The 12,609-nt window shown below is 34.6% G+C and overlaps 2 protein-coding genes across 8 annotated transcripts in view; one reads left to right on the top strand and one right to left on the bottom strand.

Annotated features, from left to right (window-relative positions):
- Positions 1–12,609, bottom strand: part of pyd (zonula occludens-like protein polychaetoid) — a 251,726-nt gene that overhangs the window by 107,064 nt on the left and 132,053 nt on the right. The window lies entirely within an intron of this gene.
- LOC149417382 (thioredoxin domain-containing protein 12-like) lies at positions 2,939–6,438 on the top strand. Its single transcript, XM_089640538.1, has 2 exons — positions 2,939–3,421; positions 6,285–6,438. Exons 1-2 carry the CDS (start codon positions 3,081–3,083, stop codon positions 6,436–6,438), a joined length of 495 nt encoding a protein of 164 aa, XP_089496664.1. The 5' UTR covers positions 2,939–3,080.

Raw genomic sequence — 12,609 nt, 5'->3', positions numbered from 1 at the left:
TTAGGTTTTTATGCCGTGTTGCGCTTCCTCCTTTAGCGGACAGCGTTCAGTATCCATTACATTTGCCCTGATGATGGACACTGTAACGCTGTACGAAATGTTGACTAAAGAAGGTGGAATCGCAACACGCTCATAAAACTCAACAATAAATGTTGGCTAAAGAAGGTGGGATCGCAACACACTCATAAAATCTCAACAATAAATGTTGGCTAAAGACGGTGGAATCGCAACACGCTCATAAAATGTCGACAATAAATGTTGGCTAAAGAAGGTGGAATAGCAACACGCTCATAAAATCTCAACAATAAATGTTGGCTAAAGAAGATGGAATAGCAACACATTCATAAAATCTCAACAATAAATCACGAAAAGAGGTGGAAATGTGTACATTTAACTATTTTAAAAATTTAAGCCTCTGAGTTGCCAGAGCTTGCCACTATTGTTGGGTATGACACGATTTCGGGATGAATTTGTATGAGGTACTCAAATACTGAAATGAGGTGTTGAGATGTCCCATCTCAAATGAAGCGAGGAGTGAAAAAGCCAAAAAGGAGGTAAAATCTTTTACAGCCAAAATATTATATTTTCCCCAGAATATTTTCGTATCATGTGGCGGGTGGTGTGGCTAGAGAATTTCAGAGAAAAATACATCACCGCCTTACCACCTCAAAACATTTGTAGTAACACGTCGAAAAAGAGGTGGGACAAATATATTGTGTGAGGTGACGGGACATTTGAGCGCATCTTGTATGAGGTACTCCTACAGATCTGTACGCTCTGCAACAGATGAACAGGACTATGGCCGCCTTTGGAATACCGGGGAAAGTTTTCAATGCAAATATCAGGTGAGAAGTAATGAAGGGGCCGCGGCTTGTGGCGAGCATCGCTAGATGGCTCTCGACGGTTAATTATTCCGCGAACGGTTCAAAAGAAGACTTGATTTGTGATAATTGATAAGCTCAATCTAATATCCGCCCGATTTAAGACAAAAGTAAAATAGTTACTCTTTAGGACTTTAGGCAAAGAATCCATTTTGAAGAATTCAAACAAGCGAGAAAGTACCTACTAGTATAAAATAAAGACGCTATCTGCGTTTGTCTGTTTGTGAGCTTTTTCTTCTAAACAATGCAACGGATTTTGATAGGGTTTTCACTATCATTTAGAGATTTTCTTCCGGGAGGTTTATATATATAATACATTCCCAACCTTAAAACCTTACTCTAAATCATTCACAACCTCAAACAACACCGGGTACAAGTCAGATAGTTACATTGTGTGCGAAAAACACGGCATTTTTCAAAAAAGTATCAGTTAGATCCAAGTTTTTTTACAAATTTATATGTTATCGTGATTTCTCGATTTCACGCTAATGTTTTAAAATGGTGACTGGTGACCCCTATGGAATGCTGCACGAGGCATGAGAACAGAGTGTGTTGTATACTCAAACCCCCCCCCCCACTACGATGACTACGGTGTCACTACTTCTAGGACAGGACTGTATCGTTACGCCTGAAATTCCAAAGCAGATTAAAAAATAATCATAGTAAATAAAATGAAATAATATACATATTTTTTAAATATAACTAAGACTCTCGTAAAGTGTGAAAAAAATCTTCTTGTTCTAAAAAATTTATATTGTTTTTTTTTTATTATTTGAACTTCATTGCATAATTATGTGCTAACTTACTTACTTCTATACATAAGTAAGAACATATTTTAGAGTTTGACGAGAAAAAACGGTTCGTTTACGCTAACACATTGAAAACAGATATGAGTATGATCGTGTAAAAAATGTGGGAATTCGCAAAAGAATGGAAGGCAATGAGTAAGATTCAGAAAGGGATGCTTAGATGGTTTGGGCATGTAGAGTGAATGAACGAATAAAGGAGTTGAAAAGTGAAAAGAACGAAATTGACTCTATTGAAAGTGCATAATATCGTTTTAAGTAGGTACTCATTCGTTTTATTGTGGCGATAATTACCTCAAGGTATCGCGGTGGAACTCACTATATTGTGATTGTGCTGTATGCTCCTATAATGGTAAGTAATTTGTCTTCCTGTTTTCCTTATTTCCTTGTTTGTTCCTACACCGACTATCACCCAATTCCAACAAACGCCGATTCCATGATAACTCATCAAAATGACAATTCAACACACCTTTAAAAATTGATATAAAGTCATTAAAAGCTATAGAAAAAAAACTATCTTTTAAACCTAACCTAGTTTATGTCAATTCACCTTTCATGACTTTACATAAATTTTTAAAGTGTGTTGAATTGTCATTTTGATGATTTATCCGGTTACTCAAATATACACACGGTCCGAAAGGGTTAAAACTAAATTCTAAACTGGTAATAAAAAAAAAAAAATTAACAGCTGATTATTAAATAAGTATTTATTATCGTTGAAAAAATTATCCATGAATTAAATGAAAAATTAAAGTACCAAAAAGAGCAATAATTGAGGTTTAGTAAAGACGTGACGCACTATCTTGGAAAATCTAGAATAGTTTAAAACAGGAAAGTTTACTCATGAATTTAATAAAAACAAATATTTGCAAAGAATTGTTACATAATACATATTGGGCTCTGCCACACGTACACTTCGGAGCGGCGGTATCACACGCCACTCCAGGCCGCCGCGCAGAAAAGTCTCACAATGGACTGGGCAGTAAACAGTCACCTTACTTTCAGACTTTACTTTTATGCGCGGCGGCCTGGAGTGGCGCGTGGTACCGCAGAAAACGCAAGATACGTGGTACCGCTAGAGTGAGAAAACAAATGTTTTTTTGTACCTCGGGTTTTTTTTTATTCAGCTCTTTTTCTTATCGAATTAATTTATTTGAACCATTCTGTATTCGAGACAGTAGGATGACCTCTTGTTTTACATTATAAATTCTATACTCTTCGACTAAAACCAATTCAATTAGTATAAAACCATGGACGCATCATACACTGAATCATTTTTAAAACGGTTTCCGTCAAATATACTAGATAATATTGTCTCAATAATCTCGCAACTAAATCTCTATATATTTATGTTTTGGAGATATTGAATGTAAATTTATAGTTTGACGTGACAATGCTGTTGCAACTGTTCTTCGCCGTTGTTCTCGTGAGTTCGGTTCATTGCGAAGATGAGGATGATTACGATTACGTCGACACCCATTCCGGAGGCTTTGGGGAAATGTACTCCTGGCAGGCGAGTGTGCAGGAAGCCATCCGGAAGGGGGTTGAGACCGGGATGCCGGTGATGCTCCTCATCCACAAGGTCTGGTGCAAAGACGCTTCCAAGCTGAAAGACTCGTTCCTGGCGTCCAAGGCAATACAGGCGCTGAGCAAGAAGTTCACTATGGTGAACACAACCGATGACAAAGAAGTGGTAGGGACAGAATTTACCCCCGACGGACAATATTATCCAAGGTAACCCTTTTGGGTAAATATCCAGATACGCTGCAAATCCTTAATGGTAACTATACATTTGTGAACCGAAACGCGAACCGAGCCACGATTACGGGAAAGGAACGAAGCAACTGTAAGCGGCGTTTCGCGCCCTTTGCGGTTGCTTTGTTCCTTTCCCATAAGTTGAAGTTCAGTTCGGTAGTTTGGCTCGCGTATGTATCGGGCCGCTAACAATAACAGTACTTATGTAGACGACGACGAGGTTTAAGAGGAAGCTACAAGCCAAAAATGTGTATATTCTTGGTATACCTTATATTGTAGGTAATAGGTATTAAAATCGCTTGACAGACGGAGTCTAGAAACGTTCGATTTCAAGCACAAAACTGGTTTTTATTTATTTTCTAAATAATTTTATAAGAAAGCAAGAAAGTTAATCAAGTGAAACTGTCACAGATAATCTTAGCCTGTACTAATACTGTATTTTTTAAATTGTTTCCTTTACGCGTTAGTACATTTCTATTGAAAAAATGTTTTTTTTAGTAGTTTACATTTATATTTTTTATTGAGTAATTTATTTTTTTATTTGTATTCTATTCAAGCGAAACGATTGGAAAACCTTCAATTTATCTAAAGCATATTTTTGGTATTCATAATGTACACCAATTCGTTATAAAGATTAATTAAAATAGTGATTTAACATTAAGGACGAGTTGTTTCGGAGAATTTGAACAATTCATCAAATTTCAACGTTCATTTTCGGGTTCGGTGAAAGTCCTATTCAAGTTCTGTTATTATATCATTGTAGGCTAGTTGCTTGACAAAACTGAAATAAAAACAGAACTTGAAAAAATCTTTCACAGAACTCGAAAATGAACGTTGAAATTTGATGAATTTTTCAAATTCTCCGAAACAACCCGTCCTTAGCTTCCCCTTAAATTCCGCCGCCTATTTTCGATCTAAATATGCGTGAAAAAATATCGGCAAAATACGTGATTTTTTTTTTGTATTTTTCGAAGTTTAGGCACAAATATTTTAATGTTTTATGATCATTTTGTAAAGAAATTAATTTGTAAAATTATACAATAAAATCACAGCCGATAATTGGTTCGTAAGTAGGAGATTTTGAACTTAAAAGCAGTTTTTATAAGGCCTGATACTTTATTTTTTTGGGCTTACAAAAAGACATACCTACTCGATTATTTCAAAGACCAAAAGGTATTCTACTCCCAATGTTTAATTAAGGCATCTGAAATAATTCTAAGTGATCAAATTTTTAAACCAAAACCACACAATTTTGTATTACTTCGTAGTGCTTCGCCTTAAAACGCACTAATTACAATTATTCTAGTCTCCGGAGAATCGAAATAATGCAATATAATTTGTAGCTACTCGTTAAAATTAAAATGGACAAATTCGTCGTTGTATTCCAGGGTTCGCTGTCCGTATTTATTGTTATGTTTTGGTACAAGCATTCCTTCATTAATTTCAAGAAAATGGCTATATATTTAAATTGCTTCTCCGGAAACTAATACTCCTCGTCGTTATTAAACTGATTCTGAGACCAGCTTATCTGGATGTTTTCCTCCTTTGTAATGTTTATTTTAATGTGAATACCACACAAGGGTCCCAACTGCCCGAAGCCAATGCGACTATGGCATTCCTAATTAGAATGAGATGGGGTAGAGGAATGTTGGGAAGTAACTGGCTATGAATGAGAGCCAAATGAAGGTATAAAAGGCATATGAACACCAAACCCAAAAAGTCAAACAACATTTGTAGCAATTACCAAGCTCACTCTCTATATTACAATATTATTATTATACAAAATATCAACAATATCTTCTTATCTCTATATACATATAATGAATAAAAGTCTGTGTATTGCATATGATTTGTAGACAAATCTACACTTTTATTTAAAGACATTTTAGAGAAATCTTTTTAATACTGTTTGTTTATCAACACACAATCACAATCCAATACAAAATATCAAGTTATATTTGTAGAACTCCACTTTAAGGCGATGTCGTACGTAGTAATGCAAAATCATGTGTTTTTGGTTTTAAAATTTGGTCGCCTAGAAAAGTTTCAGATGCTTTAAGTAAATACTGTGAGTAGAATACATCTTGGCCTTTGAAATAATCGAATATTTTTTACATAAGTCTTTTTATAAGCCCAGAAAAAAATAATGTATAAGGCCTATGAAAACTGCTTTAAAGTTTAAAATTTCCTACTTACGAACCCATTTTCGGTTATGATTTTATTGTATAATGTGGCAAATTAAGTTATTTATAAAATGATGGGAAAATAATTAAATATTTATGCCTGAACATCCACAAAATAAAAATAAAAGGCACTTTTTTGCCATGTTTTTTTCTTGCATAAATCAAAACAGGCGGATGGTGTTAAGCGGGAATTTAAACTTTTATTTTCTGGTAGTGTATTACAAAACCATTGATTTATCCCATTATTTTTTTTAGTTTTGTGGTTGGGAGAATTTAAGTATGTCTGACTTTTTTATTATTTTTAAAAGGTGCTGTTTTATTTAAATATTATTTCGGTAAATTTATATAATGTTGAATGGTAGAAGTTTAATGCATTTAGTTTTCTGATTATAAATTCTATAAACAGAAATTCTAATGAAAATGGATATGGTTTCAGTGGAATTGTTTTTAATTTAAATTTTTGTGCTATGTAAAGCGGTTGTATGTGTTTTTTTTCCTCCCTATCCTATAATGCTATATTGTATAATTGACTGGCATATAGAGACATAACATATAAAATAAAAACTTAAAAATACGCTCCATTATTAGAAAATGTTTTATATTTTCCATTTTCTTATGAAAAAATAGTACTAAAGAAAATGTTTAATTTTTCTTTTCAGAATGTTTTTCATTAAAGATGGCAAGGTGCTGGAAGACGTTAGCAATGAATACGCTGAAAACCCTCAACAAAGGTACTTCTACAAGAGCGAGGCGCGTGTTTTAAGAGCCATGAAAAAAGCCTTGAGAAAAACAAAAGCCACAAATCAGAATTGAGAAGCAAAAAAAACCTTTATTCCATGGAGATAGTCGAGCATCCCCACACTAAACCAATACCACTGACTTAATAAAAATGGTGTTAGGAAATGGAAAATTGATAATAGACGTATAAAAATCTAATTCTTATATCTGTAATAATTCGAAAAAAAATTCTTCTGAAAGCTAATCACTGTGCGAGGTCATTATTTATTATATTAAAACACAAATAACTCTGTTTACATCACTTTAATAATATATATAACCTCTACATGTTTCATGAACAAAGTTCACCTCATCAGTATATACTTGCTCCTGATGAGGTTATATATTTATATTAAAGTGATGTAAGCAAAGTAATTTGTGTTCTTATATCTGTATTACAAATAACATGAAACTAGAAATTTTATATTTTAGAAATAATTAACTTTGTGATGAAATATTTATACGGAAAGCCAATAACTTTGAGTACGTATGTGTAGTTATAAGGTAATGGTTTTTAATAACTTGTTGTTTTTATTTTTACTAAATAAAATAACTTCTTTTAAGCCTCAACATTTTTTTCAACCATCGAACGGTAGAGTTTTCTTCCTGGCGAAGGAAGGGTCGTTCCGAAACCGGTCGACGAACGATGGAAATAAACAATGAATTTTAGTGGATTTATATTGGGGGAATTATGCCAAATAATAATTATTATGAATTATTAAGAAGGAGGTAGCGCAACACGGCATAATACCCCAAAAATAAATCACTATAATGAATTTAGTGGTTTAAAAAAGAATGTCGTTTTTATAAATAAATAAGTTTATTTTAAATCCTGACTTAATAATTAGACAATGACTACTTTTTTCAAAATTAAAATGTTTTTTTAATTTTTTACTGTACTGCGGATGATTTATCTAGTTACACAGATTTATTATTTTGAAATTGAACACATGGGAAAATAGTTATAGAAAAAAAGATTTTAGATCATTTAAAGAGTAATTAAATACATCCCATGCTTTAGAAATTTCAATCAATAACACCATTCGTCATTTTGATAATATTAATTCTATCTGAAATGTGGAAAATTTATTACGGTTAATCTTGGAAAGTCAAGTCAGATTTCGTGATTTCAAAGGTTTGTGCTTTTTCTTTTAAGGGAGGGTTGTTTCACAGAATTTGAACAATTCATCATATTTCAAAGTTAATATTCAACTTCTGTTATTTAAAAATTACTGAGAAACAGCCGGCCCGTGATGAAAAAATAACAGAACTTATATACTTACCACTTTTCTTTAATAAATAAATATAAACTGTTTTTTTAACAGTTCGTTATTGAAAACAAATATGATAATTCCAGTGTGTTAAATAGCGTTAATTATTGCCAAATTTTATCAATGAAGTTAAGAATTACATTAGAAAAGTATCGGTGCCTAAATACCAATTCTCGTAAGTGACGAGGTACCTACATATAAAGTGTGCGGATCTTCCAGTGAAGAAAAACAACAAGGCAACAGATTATGCTTCAAAGCGGCCGATGATGTTGCGTTTTTACATCTTTAAATTATTATTCGGGCATGAAAAACCAAAAGTTTATAAGTTTACCTAATCTAACTTGTGCGCGAAATAGCAACTTGAATACAAATTGCATAAAATCATTTCAGAAAACCAGTTTTAAATACGAAAATAGAACACATAAAGAAGGAAATCAATTTACCAATTTAATATTTATCTTTTTTTATTGCAAATACTTCTTCAAACATAATTCCTATTTTGTTGTGAAGGAGATGGTGCAGTCTTATAGGTACTAAACTTTATAATAAAGTTTTTTTCCGTTTTTGAATTCATACTGATTAGTAATTTATAAAAAAGTTTTCAATAGCTACCTACAAAATATTGGTTAACAAATAAAATTGTCTAATGAAAACTCACGTCCGTGCTCCGTGGTGTTAAAAAGCAAATATTTTATTTAATCATCTACCAATTTAGTTACCGAGTCCTATTTGAATTCGGTCATTTTTATCGATCTCATTTACTAAAGTTACCATCGATTATTTTTCATATTTTTATAGGCATCATCTTTGGAATAATTTAGTATTTCTCACCAGAAGTTCTTACGCAATAGTGTTGGTCCCGATTAGACTAGAGGGTCTAGGTTCGAGTCCCAGTTGCAACCGTTTATTATTTATTTATTTATTGGATGATTTTTATAGCGCCGCTTTTGTGAGATATCACCTCAGGGGCGCTTTACAGTTAATGCAGATATTACAAAAAATATAAATATTACAAATTGAAATTGAAATTAAATTAAATAAAATGAAGTACAGAAACAGGTGACACGGAGATGGAGAATCTGCTGCAAGAATCCTAGGTGGTGAGGAAACTGGACCAGCTGCTGCAGCGAGAGAGTCCACCGCGTCCACCAACAGTGCCAGCACGAGGTTCGTCATCCATCCAGGTATGTGTCTGCTGCTAATAGAGCGCTGACACAATGTCCTCTCATGGATTCCAGACCTTGGCAGCACCGCTGTGACATTCGACGAAGATAGAGGATGGAGACTCTGCAGCAAGAATCCCAGGTGGTGAGGAAACTGGACCAGCTGCTGCAGCGAGAAAGTCCACCGCGTCCACCAACAGTGCCAGCACGAGGTTCGTCATCCGTCCAGGTATGTGTCTGCTGCTAATTAAGCGCTGTCACAGTATCCTCACATAGATAACAAACCTTTGCAGCACCGCTGTGAAGTTCGGCAAGTCCATCTCCTTGTACACTTGTTGCTGGTGATTATGTTAGTGGTGCATTGTCCCACAATAAAAGGCGACGGACGGGATAATAAATCACCCTGGGCACTTGTTACGGCTTTCAGAGTTTCCAAGAATTACATTGAAAACATCTGGCGTACCTACAGTTACCGATTCTCGTCCCAAGTTCAACTTCAGCGAATTTAGAATATTTTTAGCACAATTTTCGATTATTAATTTTTGAAACACTGCACTCTAATCACATTACTATTAAGTTCTGATTACTAATTGGTAAGTTAATTTAAAATGTTGATTCACTGATTTTTAAAATAATCTCAAATGGATGTTGCCTCGTTTCCCTTGAAAATACAAAAAAAACACAAAGCGGTTGGAGACGGCATGACGCGTTATCTATTTATTTCCGGTATCTTATTATTATACTGTATTTTCATATTGTCATTGAGAGTTGTTAATAATATAAATTTCAATTATTAAATATTATTTAAATAGTATAAAATAAAGTCGCCATCCGCGTCTGTATGTTTGTGCGTTTTTTCTTTTAAACTTTTAATACGGTATTCTATCATTTAGAGAATTTCTTCCGGAAGATCTATATGTATAATAAATGCATATCGTATTTATAGAAAGTAGAGAAAAGTCGATGTTTTGTAATCAAGTCGTAAAAAGATTACTTGCAGGCGATTATATTGCTAACGCTGGCTAAAACTCAAGAGATACATCAAAATAATATACTACGGAATTGTATATCTTAAAAAGGCCTACAGAAAAGTCTGCGATGGTATATGTCTATTATATTATAAAACTTAAATTAACGTACCTAATAATTATTTGTAGGAAGGCATAGTAATTGACTCATAACATTGAAACTTCCGTGACTAGTATTATAGGCCAGTGCAATTAGCGCCAAAGAGGGGGTCGCGATCGAAGTAATTCCGGTAGTCCCAATTTTTTTATATGTTATATAAACTGATCCCCTGATGTAAAATCTGATTTTCCGACCTTGGCGAACCTGTGCTCGCGCCGCCATTTTGAAAAAACTGGCCAAAATCGGGCCAAAATCTAGTTTTTCCAAAATATCTCATTTCCAATGCAAATTTCGGCTAAAGCATTTTGACAAGTATAATAGAACATAAAATAACCTACAACTTTTGTAAAAAAAAATTTCTTCTATTTCTAATAGGTACCGAGGTAGAAAGTCGTAAAGGTGCGTATATTTTTGAAAAAACAAGTTTTTTGCGCGACTAAGTTTGGTTTTTTTATAAATACCTCGTTTCCAGTGGAATTTCATGAAAATTTTATTGATACAAATTATGTAGAACATAAAATTTCAAAAAAAGCTGTGCCGTTTTTATGTTTATATAGTTTTTTACCGATATAAAGAATAAACAAATCCAGGTAGGTACGCACAGAAAATCTATCACGGTTTATTATCACGTTATTAGATTTTTTTTGCATTTTTAAATACAAACATCTATAAATTTATTATAGGGCACTTCGGTATGGGGGGGGGGCTACCCCCCACCCTTCTACTCCTCCCCTCTGGTTCCCTTCAGTTGCCGCGTCTTGAGCCTGGAGCGGAGCTTCACAGCGTCAGTGTCACAGCAGCGTTCAGTGCGAAATGATTCAGTGCAATCGAGTATGAAAGATTTACAAAAGAGGGCTACTTTACGATCCAACGGTCTCATAAATTTTGGTCAGGGATTTGGTCTGACATGACCATCGAACAAACTCTGATGAGATCGATGAAAACATCTGGAGGTTTGACCCAAGGACGGGGAATCACAGACAGTTCCATCCTTCGTTGGACTGCTGGATTCGTTTATCTGCATAACATTTGTGAGGGTATCGAGTCATTTTGTGGAATTGAATCAGGAACGTCAGAGCAACATGTAGAGATGAGGCCTGCAAGAATTAAGAGGGATGATCGAGACGTTCAAACTCTCATTGATTGGTTTGCTTGCCATGAACCATTTCCTAAAACAAACGTGATTATGTCTATTAGCAGTGGCACAATCGGGGATAGCAAAGTCACTTGTCACATGGCTGAAAAGATGGGGAAATTAGCTATGTCTAAAGTTATCAACAAGAACTTTGGAAACCTACACTTAAAACGTAATGATGCAATAGTTTCTCTTGCGGCGGTGACCAGCAGTGTCAAAAATCAGGGTGTGACTATGTCAATAGATCCATTAATGCTATTCCATCGTATGTGTATTGCCAAAAAGTCTGAAAGTGAACTTAAATAATATTTTCAATATGAACTCTCTCCTGTACCATTGTCTCTTTTCTCAGAAGAAGGCATGCGCAAAAGAACGAAGTCTATATTTTATTCATCATTAAACCCTCTACCAAATACCTAATACAGAACAGGGAAGCAGTAAAATACATGTAATTGATGGAGGATATTTACTGCACAAAGTTGTATGGGGCTCGTGCTCAACCTTTTTCAGTAATTTTCCAGCAATATGTCAGATATGTACAAAATCACTATGGATCCAATGCAGTAGTGGTATTCGATGGAAAGTAGTGGTATTCCAGATTCTATGGAAAAGAAAAGCACTAAAGGGGTGGAAAGAGCACGGCGTGCCAGAGTTACAACTTCTGCTGAAGTTTTGTTTTTTGAAAGCATGCACCCACAGGAAAAGTTTCTGGGAAATGAGAAGAACAAGTCTCGTTTTATTTCCCTACTCAGAACCTCATTTGCACGATCCCACATAACGACAGTACAAGCTGAAGAGGATGCTGACGTTCTCATAGTGAACACAGCAAATTCGTTGTCATCTCAACATGATGTAGTCATAATCGTTGGTCAGGATATTGATCTGCTGGTACTCCTCACAGCTCTCTCACCTCTCAACGTATATTACCAAAAAGTTCTAACGCGTTGTACTCGAAAAAATGTTTTAAACACATTGAAATAGTTGAAAACATTTTATTACTTCATGCCATGAGTGGTTGCGATACAACTGGAGCTCCGTTCGGTCAAGGCAAACACAAATTTTGTAATATTCTTCTCAAGAACCACTCAGTGAATGAACTTGTTCGTGTATTTCAAGACCCAAAAGCAAAGACAGAAACAATCACTTTGGCTGCCGAACAACTATTTGCACTTTTGTATGGCGGCAACGAGAAATCAAATTTGGAAAATTTAAGGTACATCATTTTCGTCAAAGGAGTAAAAAAGAACAAATTCAATTTATCCAGGCTACCACCCACCAAAGATGCAGTCCAGCAACACGCTTCAAGAACATACTTGCAAGTGCAGACTTGGCTTGATCACGATAAAGATCCGACTGAATGGGGGTGGAAAAAGGATGCTATTGGGTTACTTAATCCAGTAACAATGTTGAAGGAAGCTGCAGCTCAGGCCTTGCTGAACTTCATATCATGTCAATGTAAAAAAGGTTGCGCTGGAAAGTGCATCTGCAGAAAGTCGGGTTTGAAATGTTC

This window comes from Hesperophylax consimilis, chromosome 15 (assembly GCF_061612785.1).
Source record: "Hesperophylax consimilis isolate HC1 chromosome 15, BYU_Hcon_1.0, whole genome shotgun sequence".
In the NCBI taxonomy this organism is placed as follows: Eukaryota; Metazoa; Arthropoda; class Insecta; order Trichoptera; family Limnephilidae; genus Hesperophylax; species Hesperophylax consimilis.
Note: the sequence above shows the minus strand (reverse complement) of the source record. Positions and strands in the feature narration are given on the sequence as shown.